Below are 17,996 nucleotides of genomic sequence, written 5' to 3'. Positions count from 1 at the left end.
TTCTTGAAAATTTCAACTCCAGGACCAAGGCTTCCTTCCATAACAATGGTTTGTTCAACAACCTGGCTTGGAGCTATCCATATTTCCCAGCTCTCGGCCCCATGTCCACACTCAGCTGCATGGCCTGCGGCCAGCATTTCTGATGTGTCTTTGAACGAGGCAGAGAGCTCCCTGAGTTCAGGGACAGCACCTCTGTCATTCCTGGGCCCCTGCTGCCTGGCACAAAGTAGGTGCCCAGCACAGGTTTCTGGAGCCTTGAACATAAAGATGTGCCGTCCCTCCTCACCACATCGCCTCTTCCTGTTCTTCTGTTCGACATGTTGTTCTTCTGTTCGACATGTTGCCTCTCTAACCTGCTCCAGTGCTGTGGCCTTCAGCATGTGGGTGGGGTGGGAGAGGAAGCCATGGACCACGGAGGACCCTGAGGCCATGAGTAAGAATACCTGCTCTTTCCCCACAATCCACTGGTGTGATTCTAACCTCCAAGCCCTTGCTCACAAGGGGTGCCCCCTTCATCACTCTGTCTTCACCAACCCAGGCCGAAAGCACAGGACACAAGGCCTAGCTGACTTCTGAACTGGCCAGATGGCGAGTCCAGCACGAGGAGACTAATGTCCTGCAGGTTTTAGCCCAGCCACATGGATTCCAGAGCCACTGACGAGTTGTCAGCCCTCCTTCTGAGGAGAATGGAGGCATCAATGGAGGCTGAACCCAGAGGGACTCTGGGGAGGCTGGGACATCTGCCTCTGCTATCTGTTGGCCAAGGACCAGGGCATTCCCTGAGTGAGAGGGGCTTCTCTGCCAGAAATGCCTGATACGCTGTTCTGGGAGGAGCAAGACATTGATATGACTGGAATGCCCTAAACTTGAGCAGTGCACAACCTAGATAGCTGTATGCAGTAGCTCTGCCAGTGCCCAATCAGGGCCAGCACAGAGTTGGTGCTTGGGGACTGTTTGGCAAATGGATATATAGAGGAAGGAATAGAGTTCTTACTCCCTCCCCTAACCATGGAGGAGATGCTTGGCAGCCCTGATAAAACAGGCCACACGTGGACTTGACGCCACCATAGGAAACACTGCAGGCTTCTGAGTGGGGGATGAGCACAAGAGAGGCTGTGACTCAGAAGGGTTATATCTGGAAACCTGGCCCTCGCAGGCTTCTCTCCGTTCCTTGGGTGTGGAAGGAACGTGGGACGATGCTGCACTGACAGATAAACATTTGTTCAATGAGTGGACGCACGGATGAATGGGTGGCCCGCAGGCAGCAGCTCTGGAGGTTGTGAATGTGAGTCCTGAACAGCTGGGTCAGCTCGGGTTGGAATCCTCCTTTTGCCACTTACCAGCTGGGTGGCCTCTAACTCACAGGTTACTTGGCCCCTCTGAGACTCAGTTTCCCAATTGGTCATATAGGGGCTATATATATTGTTATAGGAATTAAACAAGGTCAGTTTTGGAAAGCGCTTAGCACAGCGCGTGGCACAAAGGAAGTCTTGATGAAACGTCAGCTTTGTACAACGAGCCTGGAGGATGGGGCTGGCTGCGTCATCTTTCCCCTCTGACGGCAGGGGCTACAGTGAAGGGTGGCCTTGGACAGGGGATAGAGATGGAGATGACAGAGAGGCGGCCTTCAGAACCATCAGAGAGCCTGAAGGCAGCATTCTGCTTCCCTTCCCCTCTTCCGAGGGTCCAGGCAGAGGCCTTCTCCCTGGGATGTGTCCAGCCCGCCCTCCTCAGTCCCCTGACCATGAGTGTGCATTTGTGGGTGATGAATCTCCATTCAATATGTAGGGAGCTTGAAAAAAAAAACAAGAACTAGAAAGTTCCATGTCAAAGCCACAAAGAAGCTGGGCTAGCCACTGGGTTCCGTGGGCTGCCCTGCAGCTGGCTGACATTCTCTGCATGTTTCATGCTGATGGGTCCTGGCTCCATGCCAAGGATGAAGCCTGGCTGGATGGAAGCAAATTAATGATGTGATTAGATTTGTTGGGGGTCTTAAATCTCTTGCAACAAGTTCAAGTGCAGGATGTATGATAACATTTTAAAGAGGATACGTTAAGTCCCCAGGACCCTAAAGTGATAGGTCCAAGATGGAGTGATGAGAAGATGGGCCAGGCAGAGCTGGAGTGGGGCTGTGAGGCTCCCCTGACCCCCAACTAGGACTGGGTCAGGTCTAGCGGTCAAGGGCTCAGGTCTGCTGATGTCACAACCTCAATGTCCTCACCCCTTCTCTTTATCCTGTCCATCCAACAGACACCTTCTGAGAACTTCCATGGGTCCAGCCCTGTGTCCAGCTAGGAGGCCCACAGATAACCCAGGGTCTGCTGCCCTGGACGAGGCTCACACCAGTGGGGATCAGGACACTGGGGCACACATGTTTTAGAGGGCAGTGAGGGATGTGGGAGCCTGGAGGAGGCTGCTAATAGGGTGACAACGTGTCTCGGCTTGTTGAAGACAATCCAGGTTCATGGCTATGGTAGATTGCTGCATGGCTATTCATTATTCTGACTCAATTACATTTGACCTTTTACTCTCAATAGTGTCTGAGTGTGGACAATAAATATATGCATTTCTATTCTCCACCTAACACAGGCTGGGGGCTCAGAGGAGTCTTCCCAGGGGAGGGACCTTTGGATCACCCTGCTGATTTGGGGGCACCGACAGTGCTAGTGACCGGAGAGCTGCAGGAGGCCAGGGCCTCAGCCATTTCTGAAGGTGTGATGGAGGGGGGGTGAGGTGAAGCCAACCAAGGGTGGGGTGTGCCTGGCCCCTGTCCGCCAGTATGATCATCCTGCGCCCTGCATCTGTCCAGCCCCGGCCTCCAGAGGCCGCTCCAGCAGCCTCGGCACTGCAGCCAGAGGCATCTTTCTGACCACGTCCCTGTCTGGCTTAAACACCCCAGGGTTTCGGCCCGTCAGTGAACATTCTCACCCCCATATGGTCTGCCGTCTGCTTTGCAGATCATTCCTCAGGACCTCCCACTTTCCTGTGCCTCTGCCACGCAGCTCGCTCTGCCTGCCAGCCCCTGGCTTTGTCCACACCTGGCCAGACTCTACTCTCAAGCCTGGTCCAATACCACCTTCACCTGAAGCCCTCCCCAGCTGCAGGCGGTGACCGCCCCCTCCAGCTCCTGTGACATCAAGACCTCCAGCCGCAGACCCCTTCTCTGTTAGCACGCGGGCACTGGATTTAGCCTTGCTGCCCTGACACTAGGCTTGTCTGTGTCTGGGGGCGGGGCTGCCTAGTCCCTCCCTTGAGGGCTAGACTCTGCCTGTGCACCCCTGGGTTGCTATTCTAACCTGGGTGGGCCAATCTACCTGTGCCCTCTGCTCTACTTCAAGTACAGGCACTGCCGGGAGACCCCCGACGTAGATCACCTCTCAGAGACACGCCAGTGGTTCTGGACACCGCGCAAAGAAAATCTGAACTTGTCATCCCCCGGGGTCACCCCCTTCTTCCCTCTCTCAGTTTAGTGTCCTACTCTCTGTGGCCAGGGCCCCGTCCAGCACACCACTCTCCCCAGCCTGGCCATTTCATGGCCAAGCCATCCTGAGTGGTGACCGGGTACCCCTCAGGCACACAGCTCCCTGGCTGCTCAGGGCTCACCAGCCTCTGCCCAGCGGAGGATGCAGTGCTAGGCTGTCGCAGGGTGGGTGGATGGCTGGTGAAACGCCTGTGAGCCTCGTGCTGCCAGGGTTCTCCTCCCTCTCTCCTCTACCAGAGAGAGTCAGGGCACCCAGAATCCCAGCCTTCTGTGCAGGGCCTCCGCACCCTTCCTCTCCCTCACTCTCTGCTCTGCACCGAGCACAGCACACGCCTGCATTTGCCCGTGCAGCATTGCTCACTGATACTCGCTCTGTGCCACGCCCTGCACTGGGCAGCACGACGAGAGTGGACAGCACACCCTTGCCCTCGAGGAGCTTGGGGTCTAGCGGTGTCCCTGGCTATGCCTCCAGCCCAAACTCTCAGCCCTCCTCCTGCTGTCTCTTGCCTCCGCTCGTCTGCGTGGTTTCCTCTGCTGGAATGTTCTTCTGCCTCCTGTCTGTGGCCAATTCAGGTTCTTCTCTGACCTCTCTTATTTCAGGAATCTTTCCTTCTCTCTCCAGCCCTTCCCCACCCCTACCCCAAGCCCACCTAAATTCCTGCTCCTGTCACAGGCTCCAAGGGCATCCTCTACTTCCCCTCGTAGCAAGGACCATGCTTCGGTGCAGTTGCTTGTTGAATCTCTCCTTTCTTCCTATGAGACCCTCAGCCCCATGAGGGCAGCTCTCTCTGGCGCCCCGCCATATCCCTTTCCATAGCACTGTACCTGGCATTTATACACTATTTCCTTCATTCATCCAATATCTACTGAGTCGTGCTCTGTGCCAGGCACTGCTCTAGCCAAGTATCAGTGAATAAAACAGACTCAAAACCCTGCCCTCAGGGAGTTTATGCTGTAATGGGAAAGGACAGACAATAAATAATGACTGATCAATGAATCAAGATATATAAGTGTGTGAGAAGATGATAAAGGCCATGAGGAAAAGTGGAGCTTCATAAAGGGGACAGGTTGGGGGGGAGGGGCGTCAGGTTGCAATTCTAGACCCGATCGGGGCCCGCCTCACTGAGACGATGATACTTGCATTATGTCTTGAAGGCAGAGACGGGGTAAGCCACGGTAATACCTGGGGAAAGGCCTTCCTGGCAGAGGGAACAGCCAGTGCAAAGGCGAAGTGTGTGGGTGGGCTCATGGGTCAGCAGGGAGGCCTGCGCAGCTGGAGTGGCATGTGGCAGGCAACGGGGGAGGCAGAGGACATGGGGTGGAGACTGGGGAAAGACCACGGGACCACGCAGGCCATCACAGAGACTCTGGCCTTATCCTGAGAAAAATCGGGAGCCTTTCAGTGTCCTGAGCGGGGAGGTGGCGTGTTCTGACTAATTCAGCTGCCTCTTGAATCAATGAATAATCAAGCATCAGAAACAGAAAGCACAGGGGGCCTAGAGGTGCCCGGGAGAACATCTAACCCCACCAAGGGTGTCAGGGCGGTTTCGCAGGTGAGATGACACTGGACCACGGCCCGAGTGGGAGGAAACTGGGAGGGAGGAACCTGAACAAAGGCAGAGCTGTGGGAAAGGGCAAGGTGCATGGGGGAAGCGCTACAAGTGGCAGAGGTCAGCAAAATGAGGTCTTTGTGGCAGGGGACCTGGGCTGTGATGAGGTCCATGGAGGGTAGGACATGGAGAGGGGGCCGTGACTACCTACGAAGTACCTTGGAATTTATCCCGAGGGCAACGGGAGGCCTGGTGGAGCCATGCTCAGCTCCTGGGCTCCCACTCACTGTCTGCCCAGCCTGGGGTAATCTTTCCTCTAGGACTAGAATCGAGGCAGAGAGCCCTGGACTGGACTCAAGCCCAAGCTCTGAGCACCTGTGAGCTTTCCCTTTCCTGGGCTTTAATCTCCCCAGATGCTGGACTAAACCTCAACGAGGCCTCCCTGTTCTTACAGGCAAAGCTTCCAGGGTCTAGGCCCCAGAGTCGCACACACCAGGCTCAAGCACTGCTCTTGACAACTTGATAACAACTAATAAGTGGTGTGGCCTTGGGCAAGTCTCTTCCCCTCCTTGAGCCTCAGTTTCCCCCATCTATAAAACGGGGGTGCCCAAGCTCCTGCTTACCGTGGCTGGAGAGAAGACTGCCTGCGCCTGGCACACAGTAGGTGTCTAATAAATGCCTTCCTATGGGCCTGGCCTTGGGAGCTGGTGTCCCGGAGCCTGCCCGGGCTGGGGGAGGGGAGCCTCACCTGGGATGTGTCGTGGTTGAAGATGACGGCGTTGAGGTCCCCACAGTTGTAGTGCTTGATGAGGTCCTCGGTGGTGTAGGGTGCCTGCAAGCTCCCGGCCCGCACACTCTCGTGCTGCAGCAGGGTCTGGTTCAGGGCAAACAGCACCTGCGCAGAGGGAGGAGAGGCGTCAGGACTGTGCTCAGGGACCCTGGCTGAGGCCCCTGACCCCTCCAGGACCGGCCCTCCTCCCGCTGGACTTTGGGGCAACAGGCCTGAAACGGGGTGTGTGAAAAGATGGGAGGGGCTGGTACCACCCGAATGTTCCATGTCTCCCAGCCTTCACTCACTGGGCTCTCACCACGTGCAGCCTGCTCTCATCTCCAGCCCTTTGCCCTCACAGGTCCCCAGTACTGCTCTGGGCATCAGTGTCTTATCTAATAATGTGGCAAAGAGAACCTAGCTGTGTCCAGGTTTTGGAATGATGGGCGAGTTTTTCTTTTGACTCCTTTCTTCTCCAGTGCCTAGATGAGTTCTAGAAGGAGCACAGACTCATTTTGGAATCAAGAGCACCCCCAAACAAAGCAAAACAAACAAATGAACAAAAAACCAGAAAGCCCATTAGATGTCAAGGCTCAACCCAAATGCCACGTCCTCCAGAAGTCATCCTCACACCAGGCAAAGGCCTTAGGAGCTGAGCCCCCAAGTCAGATCCGTGCTGCCATTCAGCACGTGTTTCCTCCAGCCCCTCTGTGCTCTGGGCCACCGTGCCAGGCCCTGGGGACACAGCTGTGCCCAGCCAGACCTGCCAGGCATCAGGATCACTTGGAGTGCTACACAAAAATCGCAGAGATTCCAGAACTGGAGTCTCTGAGGTGGAGCCCAGGATGTGTATTTTTAACAGGCTCCCTGGGAACTCTTTAGCGGTCCAATTGCTTCTGGCATTTGAGGACTGTGCCTCTCATGGAACGTGCCCTGCCCAAGGCACAAGGCCCTGAGAGATGATCTAAAATGTCCCATTTTAGATGGGGAAACTGAAGCCCAGGAGGGGAGGGGAAGTGGCCAATTCTGCACGGCTGGGACTAGAGCCAGCTTCACACAGCTGTGCATCCCAGACTCCTTTGGCCAACAAAAGGGAGGAGCTTGACCAGTCAGTGGGTTATTTAGCACAGATAGAGGGAAAAACGATTGCAATTCTTGTGCAAAACGCCAGGAGGTGGTCTCGGGCCACCTGTCCTCGTTGTTTTCCCAGCTCCAGCCTCCCTGGCAGTCCTCAGGCCCTGTTCATCCTGTCTGCACGCTGTCTTGGACAACACACCCCCAGCCTTAGTCTGCCCGCACCAGTTCAGGCCCAAGCCTCTCTCATTGGGTCCACTGCAACCCATGCTCCTCTCTGCAGACTCCCCGCCCCTTCCCACCTATCCCATATTCTTCTGCCACAGCTATCCTTTAAAAACACAAAGCTGATGGACTTTCTTTTTTTTGCTCAAAACTTTCATGGATGCCTCCTGCCCAGGGGATAAAAGCCTAGCTCTTCACTGGAGCCTGCAAGGCAGTGGCCTGGCCGCTGCTGTGGTCAGTGACCTTCTTTCCAGCCCCTGTGTCTCCAAATGCTAAACTACTCAGCAGTCTTCCGTCTCTGTGCTTTGTACATGCTGTTCCCTGTGCACGAGAAACCTCCTGCCTCCGCCTTCCACTTGCAAATCGAGACTTGGCCTTCCAGGGTCCGCTCAGATGTCTCCTCCATGAAGCTTCTCTGACCACCTGGGGGCTGGGTGAGGCCCCTCCCCAGAGCTCCCACTGTCTCCCTGTGTGGCAGAGTGATATAGTAATGGCCCCAGACCTTAACTCCTCCCTATATACATACCCTTGGCCATGGAACTCTGTAGCTCCTTCACATTCTGACTCTGGACTTGCTGCATTACAAATGGAGGCCAGCATTACAATCCTCCAGAGCCAAATGGGGGCAGCGTTACACACGTGCTGCTGTCTTTTACGCAACCACATTGCCTTGAGAGTAGCCCAGGCTGGCCTGCTGGAGGAAGGGAGAGAGGCGTGCACGGCGGAGCCCAGTTGCTTCCGTTGTCCCACCAAGGCTGTCCCAGTCCGGCAGACAGCCAGCCGGCTCCCAGACAAGCAAGTGAGCCCAGCTGAGCCCACTGAGCCTGCCTGCCTGCCTGCAGCTGGGCCCAGACATGTGAGGAAATGCTTCACAGCACAGCTGTGGTGAGAGATGAGCTACCCACCCTGCTTCCCTCCAGCAGGGCGTGAACAATAGATTGTAACTGCAGTTTAGCTACCTGTCTCCGCCCTTAGGCGATGAGCCGCTTGAAGACAGGAATTGCATCCTATTTATTTTTGCATTGGCAGAACTCAGCACTGTGCCTGGTAGAGGGTGTCACCATCCTTCCTTTAACGCTTTGACACCTGCTGTGGTCAATTCACAGTTCAACGTTGCTCAGTAAGCCCTTCACACTAGCCCCTAGAACTCTGGCATTCTGTCTGCACTTGGGGCACGCTGCCACCACGTGGCAGAAGTTTCCTCCAAGTGGCATTAGCCACGTGGTTCCAGAGCACATAATCTGAACAAAAAAGCTCAGGCAATAGGTACACAAAGTCTGGCTTAAAATACTGTCTTGGGCGACTGGGCCAAGCTTGTGCTTGTGAGATCGCCTCCACCCATCCCCTTCTACTTTTGTTTCTGGTCGGGCAGGAGAGCTGGATTGCACTGAGCTCTGGCAGCCCAGCCTGCTTCCCATAATGAGCTGGCTGGAGATGAGGTCAGACCCCACCACCCCGACTCTGGGCCTTCTCCAGGCTTCCAGGTTCTGGCCACCACCCCTGAAATCCAATCTGCAGCCACCTGGCACAGGGTGTCGATGGCAGCAGGGTGGCTGGGGATGGATCGCAGCAGGCAGTGGCCTTGTTGCCGTGGACATTGCTAAGGCAAAAGGCACTTCCTCCTGCATAGCAGATGCCTGGGATGAAAGCGTCCAGGCGGGCTGGAGCGCTCTCCTCCTCTGGGGGCTGGGACACACAGACTTCCTGTGTCCACACCCTGTGCTGCACACACCTGCCCTGCTGCTTCTCAGCGCTGGCTCCACCTGGCCTGTGCTGAGGTCATCGGCTCGGGCGCCCAGAAGACCCGGCTGGGGGGTGGGGAATGGCCCCCCGGACCCTCTTAGACACATGGAGTCACTTCTGCAGTCATGTGGCCCTCGTGGAGCTGGGAGGTGTTCTAGTGAATAAAGCACGTCTCAGCCTGCAGGGCGCTCAGAACAGTCCTGGCATGTAGTGAGTGTGGAATAAATGCTTGGAAGAAAACAGTTAGACCTAAACCTTCTCTGTGGAGCTAGAAGGGCCCAGCAGTTTTTCAAACCTTTTGTAGCCATGGAATCCTTTTTTGTTGTTATTGTTTTCCAGAGGAAACTTACTTGGAAATCAAAATGTATAGCAGATAGAAACGGGAATTGCCCTCATTGAGGTAAAAGAGGCAGGCTGTTTACCTGAAGTCCCCCCGGCTCAATGCCACCCCCGTGACAGGCTCCCAGCGCTTCTCTGTGGGACCCCACAGGTGCCCTGGAGCCTCGTTTGAGAACCACTCATCTCTTCATATGCCCTCTTCACATGGAAGAGGAGAAAAGACAGGGGTCCGGAACAGGCAGGATGAAGCTTGCCCCAAGGCCACACGGCGAGCTGCGGGCAGAGCGGGCTCCCTGTTCCCTGACCCCCAGCCTAGGACCTTTGGCTGTGCTCTGGACCATGTCTGGGGCTGGATTTCCCGAGGTCCACTGGCACAGTCCACGTTCATCCCCCACACCTTGCCATTTTCTTTCAGGAGCCTTGTGAAATAGCCAGAAAACAGCTAGGGAGAATTTATTATTAACATGCTTAGAGGTAGAACACTGAGATCAGATTACTCAAGAAGCACCTCTAGTGCGGCACAGCCGGGGTGTGGTGGAGCCTGGACTGAAACCCAGCCCGTCCCTCCAGACTCCCCTCAACCCCCGTCACAGACCCCGGGGCTTCCCTTGGTTGTGGTGCTCAGCCCACTGAGATGCCCATTTCAGGTAATTCCCTGTTCCCTGCCTGTCTAGACTGAGAGATTGGTGAGGGCGGGTAGCCTGCCTCTCTGGTCACTGCTGAATAGCAGACATTCAAGAACTATGAGAGGGAAGGATGCTGACCCTGAATCCCATGACCTTCCCCCTCCACCTCCTGCCTCGTATCCATCCTCTGCAATCTGTGAAGCAGTCCTCATCCGTTGATTACTAGGGTCACTATGTTTATTGAGCACTTACTATGCGTCAGAAACTCTCTGAGCCCATATTAATTTATCTAACCTTTACAGCAGCTCTAAGGTAGGGCTAGTATTAGCTCCATTTCATAGATTGGGGTGGTGGGAGGGGGCAGTCGCAGCAAAGAGATATTAAGTAAACCACTGAAGGTGACAAGGCTGGAGAGGGGTGGATGTGCATTCAAACCTGGGCCATCCAGCCCTGGAACCTATCCTCTTAGTTCACCACTGCCCTCCTTGGGAGAGAGCCAGCAGGGAGGTGTCCCTATTCACAGATGGGAAAACAAAGAAGCAGAGGGGAAGGGGACCCAAGGCCACATGGTTTGTAAAGGACAGAGCTGGGCTATGAAATTACTTTTGTCCAGCTCCAACCAGGTTCCCGTGACCAGGACCTCAAAGTAATATGTGCTCCTTCATGTGCATTCTTGGTGCTTCCAACAGACATAGGGAAGTGACACTCATTCATTCATTCAACAAACATTTACTTTCTGTTGATTCTCTGCCGGCATCTGGGGTTGTTGGATTAATTGGACTTGGTTTCCATCCACACGGAGCACCTTTTAGAGGCAGATATGCCAACGGGCCTTTATAGTAGAGGATGGTTGGCAAGTGGGGCCTTCAAAGCCCAGTGCACGGGCGCGAATAAGTGCCTTGCTCTGATTCCTGTTTCCCTGACATTCACCCTGAATCCTCAAGCCTGGCCCTGCTCAGACTCCCAGGCTTCAATGCCTTCTGCTCCCAGCCACTTCAGAATAACAAACCCTCCTCGCCCGTAGCCTCGGTGGCCCACTCTAGGATAATGTTTATGATAAGGCTTTGACATGAAATAACAAACACGGGGTGAAGGCGAGAGCTACCTCACTTCCCCTGGACGGCCGTGTGTGGAGGCCTGGCCACCAAGAGCCCCTGAGCATCCTGGTGGCAGCCCCCCTCACCGGTACTCGCAGGCCCGCAGCGTCTGCTGAGTGTAGGCCTGGAATTTAAACACATCTTCAAACACGGGCCTTGGATGGAGGGAGGCAGGCGCCAGGAGGGTGGGTACAGGTTTATTGTTCCAGATCCGTCTAGTAAACAGTCCTGGTTGGGCTGGAAGGGTGAACACCGAGGCCTGTGTTCACTTGTCGGCCCAGCAGCGTCATCGTGAGGAGAAGGCCGGACCCGCTTAGTCAGGAAGGATGTTTGAGACAGGCCTGGCTCTCAGGCTGGGACTGTCACTTCTCATCCACCCCGAACTATAGGGAAGTCACAGCAAAGGCCCCAACCCACTCGGCGGTGCTTACCGAGCACCTGGCATGGGCCACGCACTGTTCTAGGTCAGGGGATTTAGTCAGGGACAAAGCAGACCCAAATCCTGCTCTCACTGAGCTTATCTGCTGGGGAGGAAACAGAGAATTAATGAAATAATTAGTAAAATGTTAATATTTAGTATGTGAAAGACACAACAGGAGTTCCATTGAGCTGGAAGTTCAGACTGCCCTCTGTCACTTTGGGGTCCTCATGTCTCTAAACCAACAGGCAAAGCTGGGAGTTACTGGGCTGGTTGGGGGCCTGGTCCTGACGACCAAGGGGGAATTGGAGGTGAGGGAGGGCGTGTCTGCGGCGTACGATATCCCTTAGGGCCTCTCAGTATTACCAGGCCCTGTGGGTAACTAACGTCAGTGGGAAACTACAACGACCCAGTGTAGGCAGCCTAATGGCCCAGACCCTTCAGAAATGAAGGTTTGGGTCATCCCACCAGGTAAAGAACCACAACTAGCTGAGGAGCTTGCAGAAGGCAAAGGGAATAGGTAGTGATGGGGGTAATAGAAGAAGGTAGTTATAAATACCAGCTCCGACCGCGCGACCAGTTACAGAAACAAGGACTCTCCTTGTCTGGAGTATTTCTTCCTTAATTTGTTAAGAATGTGTGTGTGTTTGTGTATAAAATCTTTGTTTTCTCCTGTCTCTTCTTTTCCTTTTCTTCTCTCCTATCAGGTAACATAAGACATACTGACTTTATATCATAGTGCTTAAGTATTGTTAACTCAAGTACTCTTAAGCATTGCATTTAAGTTATGGTACCTCAAGGAGAAAAGTAAATAAATACCGCCCCAAGACTTTGCATCCTCTTTTGGGGAAGGCACTAGCGCATTTTGGTTGCAGGCAGACTCGTAACTGTTAGGCATAAGTGTGACCTTGTTATTATCTACTTGGAGATTAAGTATGATTTAAGGAGATACAGTATGAACGCCAACTTGACAAGGGGTGGACTTGTGATGGTTAATTTTGCCGACCTGACTAGGCCATGGTACCCAGATACTTGGTCAAACATTCTAGATGTTCTTGTGAAGATAGTTTTTAGATAAGATTCACATTTAAATCAGAAGGCTTTGAGTCAAGCAGATTATGCTGTATAATAATTGGATGAGGTGGGTCTTATCCAATAAGGTGAAGCCCTTAATAGATAAGACCAACCTCCCTGATGAAGGGAATCTGCCAGCAGAGTGACTTTGGACTTGAACAGCAGCGTCAGCACTTCTTCCCTGGATTGCCAGCCTGCCAGCTCACCCTGTAGATTTTGGACTTGCCAGCCGTCACAATGCATGAGCCAATTCCTCAAAATAAATCAATCTGTACCTATATATGTATACGTCTGTCTATCTATCTATCTACACAAGCTATTCGTTCTGTTTCTTTGGATAACCCTAACAAATACAGTATGTTACAAAGAAAAAAAGAAGCAGAAAAGGAGGGCGGAGGTGATGAGACAAGGGGCAACAGCAGGTGCAAAGGCCCTGCGCATACGCAAAGAGGAGCAGAGGTCAGGGCGGCTGGAGCCGAGTAAATAAGAAGAGTGATAGGAGATGAGGTCAGAGTTCATTGGCATGCCAGGTTCCATGGGCCACAGTAGGGATGTTGAGAAACCATCCCACACCTTTCAGAGAATGGACTGTTATTCCCACATGACATATGAAGAACCTGAGGTCTTGAGGATGGTGAAAGTACTTGCACAAGGTCTCACATTGAAGAACTGGAGCTGGAATTCAAACTCAGGTCCAGCTGACAGGTGCTGGGTTCTTTCTGCTGCCCCTGGGCCTGGCCCACCAAGCTGCCTCCACCCAGCCACTGGTAGGAAGAACAGACAAACAGACAAGTAGGGGCCAGTGTGTGAAGCCCAAATTCTGAGTGGTCAGCAGGGAAGGAGGAGGGGTGCTAGGACCTCAGTCATGGGGCCTGCCTAGAGCTGACATATGAGGAGAGGAAAGAGGTCACCTGGCCAAGGAACCCCACCTGGAACATGGCCTCCTGCGCTGTTTCTTCTCTTTGCCTCATCGTTCGGCTCCAGGCTCGTGCCGAACTCATCCTCCCAGCCTCAGGACCACCTCCCTTGCTCCCCCTTCTGCCTGGAACCCTCTTCCACCCACCAGCTCCCACTCCCCTTTCTGCAGAGGTTCCCTTCTCAGGAGGACTTCCCTGGACCATGGGCCGGGCAGGTCCCCCAGAGCACTGTCACTTCCTGGACCGTCGCGCTCACCCTGCTTCATTGCTATCTAATGCTCGTTCTTCCTGCTTGATGGTGAACCCTCCAAGGGCAGGCAAATTGCCTTTCTTGGTCGTGGCTGTTTCTCCAGCAGAGGGCACAGTGCCTGATACTTACACAGTAGATGCTTGAGAAATACTTGTAGAACGAGGGAATGGATGGATGGGTGAAAAGCTGGACCACTCATCCCAGGACCCCATCCTGAGCAGCTCCCTGCTGGAACCCAATACCTCCAGGGCACAGAGGTGGCAGCTGAGCCCCCTGGACCCTGGGCCACATGTCTGTCATTCCCGAGGTGGGCTGGGGTGAACGGCAGCTCTGCTTCACAGGAAGGTTTCTCCAGCCTGGGGGAGATTTCCTCAAAGGTTAGAGCCTGCCAGGCTCTGGCTGAGGTTTATTTATTCATCCATTCTCCTTGTTCCATTGACAGCACCAAAGCAGTGCTGACGACTTCCCCGCTTCCTTCTCAGTATGTTGAGTCCCCCGCCCCCGGCCCAGAATCCTGTCTCCGGACACTGCACCACTGAGTAGCAGGCCACCAAATAAACACAAGGTTTCCTGGAGCCGGGGACTGGCAGGTAGGACCAGAGCTCCCATCTCCAACTGAATCTCCACCACAAAGCCCTGGGCAAGCCATTTTCCTTCCCTGGGCCTTGGTTTTCCCACCTGCGAAAAGGACCAACTCACACATTCATTGAATAAATACTTATTGACCACGTCTGTACCAGATACTCTTCTACACCCTGAAGGGACAGCAGTAAACACAGCAAATAAAGATCCTTGTCCTAATGGAGCTTTCATTCCAGTAGGAGGAAGCTGACAATAAACAAAAATAACCGGTAAAATATGTTAGAAAGTGATGGCTGTTAAGGAGAAAATAAGGCAAGGGACATAGGAAGTGTCTGTGTGTGTGTTGGGGGTTGACATTTTATATAAGATGCCTGGGAAAGGCACAATGAGAAGTGACATTCGAGAAGAGATCTGAAGGAGATGCAGGAGGTGGTCATGTGAATATCTGAGAGAAGGAAGGATGTTCTGGGCAGAAGGAACAGCAAGTGCAAAGGCCCTGAGGCAGAAGCGAGCCTGATGTGTGTGAGGAGCAGGAAAGAGGCCAGCGTGGTTGGGGAGGAGTGAGCTAAGGGGAACTAGTCGATGAGATCTGTCTCAGGCAGAGACCCAGCAGCAAACAGATGGTGCACTGCCAGTGCAGTGAGCTCCAATGAGGTAAGTTCAACTGAAAGGGTGATTGAAGCACACTGAATGATGGGAATATTCACAGAGGTGTGGACAGGGCACGGTGGAGCGTGGCAGTGGGAAGCTTTCCTGCCCCTAAGCCTTAAAGGGAAAGGGTGGGGGGGGTCAGGGACCTGAACCCAGCCAGAGCCACGGCCGTCAGAGGGGACCACAGCTACCGCTCCACGGCCTGGACCATGGTGGCCAGCAGGGAGGAGGGCGTGGGTGGGGGGCAAGAAATATCCCAGCTTCCTTGCCCTCCTGCCTGTTCATCCCCTGCAGCTTCCCACTGAAATCAGGATAAGGGAGGCAAGGTGACGTTGTATCACTGCAGGGCTCAGAGCTGGGGGAACAGAGGGTCGATCTGGAAAGGCAAGGGGGATTTCCAGGACGCAGTCAGAAAGGTAGGGCGGGGCTGGTGGGGAGCACGCCCCATGGGGCCTGTGGGTCTCAAAGGCCTCTGGCTTCCCCCAGGGGGGATGGAAAGTCCCAGAGAGGCTGAGCAGAGGTGGCTGCAGTAGCTATGTTGACACGGGATCCGGGGAGAGAGGCGTGAAGCAAGGAGATGAGACTGAAGATGAGAAGGCAGCTGTCTTCCTCCTAAAGGGGAATCTCTGAGCACGCCCCTCCTCCCCTCCCCTTACCCTGTCCCCAACCCCAGCCACAACCCAAGAACTTGGACTTGGCTTCTAGCGCAGACGCTGCCTGCTCCGTGGACGCCTACCAGTTGGACGTCGGCGATGCGGCCACATCCTCCAGCTGCCGTGCAGTGTGGGCTGGCTGGCCTTCCGTGCTTTCCTGGGCGGGCAGCGCAGGCTGACTCACCCTAGCTTTCTTTCCTTCTTTTCTCTGGATGCCTAGTTTCTCCACCCAAAGACCACCCTTAAAGATCCCAGCATTCCTCTTCTGTCCTTCAAGTCATGCCAGGAAAGGCTCATAAATCCGGAGCCACCCACAGGAGGAGATTAGCATTCTGCTGGGTAGGGAGGCTAACAGCCGGGCTGAGGCAGGGGCTGGGCTGGGGGTGGGGACAGGCCCAGAGGCTTGGGGTCTCCAGAAAGGGAGTTTGTATGGGGTCTGCCCTGTTGGACGGCAAAAGGGTCCCTTGCTCTTCAGTTTTAGGCACAGGTAAGACCCAGGGAGGCTGGAGACCTAGATTCTGGTGCCGTGGGCTCTGACTCCAGACCAGTTGTGGGCCCACGTTCCGGTCACAGGTTCCCCCTCTGAGACACAAGGATGTGGGAGTACTTCTCAGCTCTGCTTGTCATGTTCTATGAGCCCAACATTTTGGGACGGTGACACTCCACCATGTCATAATTTAAACTGTCTACGGTTCTAGGCACTTGGCACATGGAAGCTCACTTATTCTTTTCTTTTTTTTTTTGGCGGTACGCGGGCCTCTCACTGCTGTGGCCTCTCCCGTTGCGGAGCACAGGCTCCGGACGCGCAGGCTCAGCGGCCATGGCTCACGGGCCCAGCCGCTCCGCGGCTTGTGGGATCTTCCCGGACCGGGGCACAAACCCGTGTCCCCTGCATCGGCAGGCGGACTCTCAACCACTGCGCCACCAGGGAAGTCCTCTCATTTATTCTTTATAACAGCCCTGGGAGGCCAACATTACTGACCCCATTTTACAGACAGGGAAACCAAGGCTCAGAGAAGAAGGTGACATCACATGCTCCCCCACTGTTAGGGCTACGTGGCCCCAGCCTTAGTGTGGCAAGCCCTCCCTGACCCTGGGGTCAACTATCTGTCATGAATTTTTCTTTTGCTCCCCAGTAATCACTTCTTATCTCCTAAGTTGAATATACACCGCGAATAGAGGAAAAAACCAAAATGTATCAGAAAGTCCCACAGAATCATCTAGGCTGGCCTATTTCCAGTTATAAAGCTTTGAGGAACTTCAAGGTGGTGGATGAGTTGAAGAGAGAAACAGGTAATTATAAAAGCCAGGGGTAAGTTAATGATAAAAGGGAAAACCAGGGGTCTTTGGGGTCGCAGAGGGGGTTTGTGATGCAGCCTGGGAGTTGGTGAAGGAATCAGGCTTTAAGCTGGACTGTGCAGGATGAGTGGGGTTGAGAGAAAAGCGTGTTCAAGGCAGAAGGGCTCGGAAGTGCATGATGTGTTTAAGGGCGTGTCAGGAGTTAGGCCCAGAGGGGACCTGGTGGCGAAGGGCCTTCGGTCTCAGGGGGAGGGCTCCATGCTCCACCCAGCCCTTCTCTGCTGGATGTTCTGACAGTGGGCCGGTCATCTGTGGAGGCGGAAATAGCTGGGGAACCACAGATGAGCAGACTGAGACTCTCAGAGGGACAACGGTCTACTCGGCAGGCAATCAGTTGGCGGTGCCCATGGTTACCATTATCATCATCATTATTGTGAAGCGGCTGCATGCATTGGTTGGCAGGATGTAGTTTTTATTTTTCCTGCTGTCTCAGACCTGCCTGCTGACACAGCTGCCTAGACTTCAAAAGGCAAGTCTCCATTTTCATTTGCAAAATCAGTATGAAATTCCTAGAGGGCTTGTCTAATTCCTTCTGGTCTGACCACACAGCAATTACCAATTTGCAAGGAGTTGGGGGGGAGCCTCCCAAGCCCTAGCAGGGAGGGGACCTCTGTTCTGCCTGGGGCCTGGGCAGCAGCTAGGGACAACGGATTTGGGGTGGGCAGTTCCAGGTGGCCTGGGGTGGGAGGTCGGGGGCGCCGGCTCCGTGAGCACTCCGTGCCGATGAGTGAAATTGTTTCTCCGCTAAGTCACAGGCTACGAGTGCCTCGGAGACCAACCACATAGAGCAGCAGAAGGGGCAGGGCTCTGACCCTGACTCAACTCTGGGTCCTGCTACATGCAGGCTGTGTGAGGTTCCCATTCTGGTGATGTGCTGCCATGGGAACATGGGCTCCTCTCCAGGCCTCCGTTCACCCATCTGTCAAGTGGGGAGAATTGTACTTGTCTGCCCCGCCTAGGGAGCTAGCACTCTAAAAACCTTGGAAAACGTTCCTGTCCTTCCTCAGGGAATTTTAAGAAGCTTCTGTTCCCTAAGCGGCAGTGGGGCAGCTCTGAAGGGGGCAGGAGCCAGTGTATGTGGATTATTCCCATTCACCCCTCAGTGATGAATATGGATTTGTGCCAGGCCCAGTGCTGGGTGCTGGGGCCATGCAGCCACATCAGCACCACTTCTAAACTCAAGGAGCT

At 54.3% G+C, this 17,996-nt stretch overlaps 1 protein-coding gene across 1 annotated transcript in view; it reads right to left on the bottom strand.

The window, feature by feature from the left end:
* The window catches only part of TRABD2B (TraB domain containing 2B), a 219,242-nt gene that overhangs the window by 37,622 nt on the left and 163,624 nt on the right, over positions 1-17,996 (bottom strand). Inside the window, exon 3 of the mRNA XM_027108607.1 lies at positions 5,780-5,926. Within this exon, the coding sequence (XP_026964408.1) occupies positions 5,780-5,926 (147 nt within the window). The remainder of the gene's footprint in view (positions 1-5,779; positions 5,927-17,996) is intronic.

Source organism: Aethalodelphis obliquidens, unplaced genomic scaffold (genome assembly GCF_003676395.1).
Source record: "Aethalodelphis obliquidens isolate GAN/ISIS:26980383/991018 unplaced genomic scaffold, ASM367639v1 scaffold9, whole genome shotgun sequence".
Taxonomy (NCBI): domain Eukaryota; kingdom Metazoa; phylum Chordata; class Mammalia; order Artiodactyla; family Delphinidae; genus Aethalodelphis; species Aethalodelphis obliquidens.
Note: the sequence above shows the minus strand (reverse complement) of the source record. Positions and strands in the feature narration are given on the sequence as shown.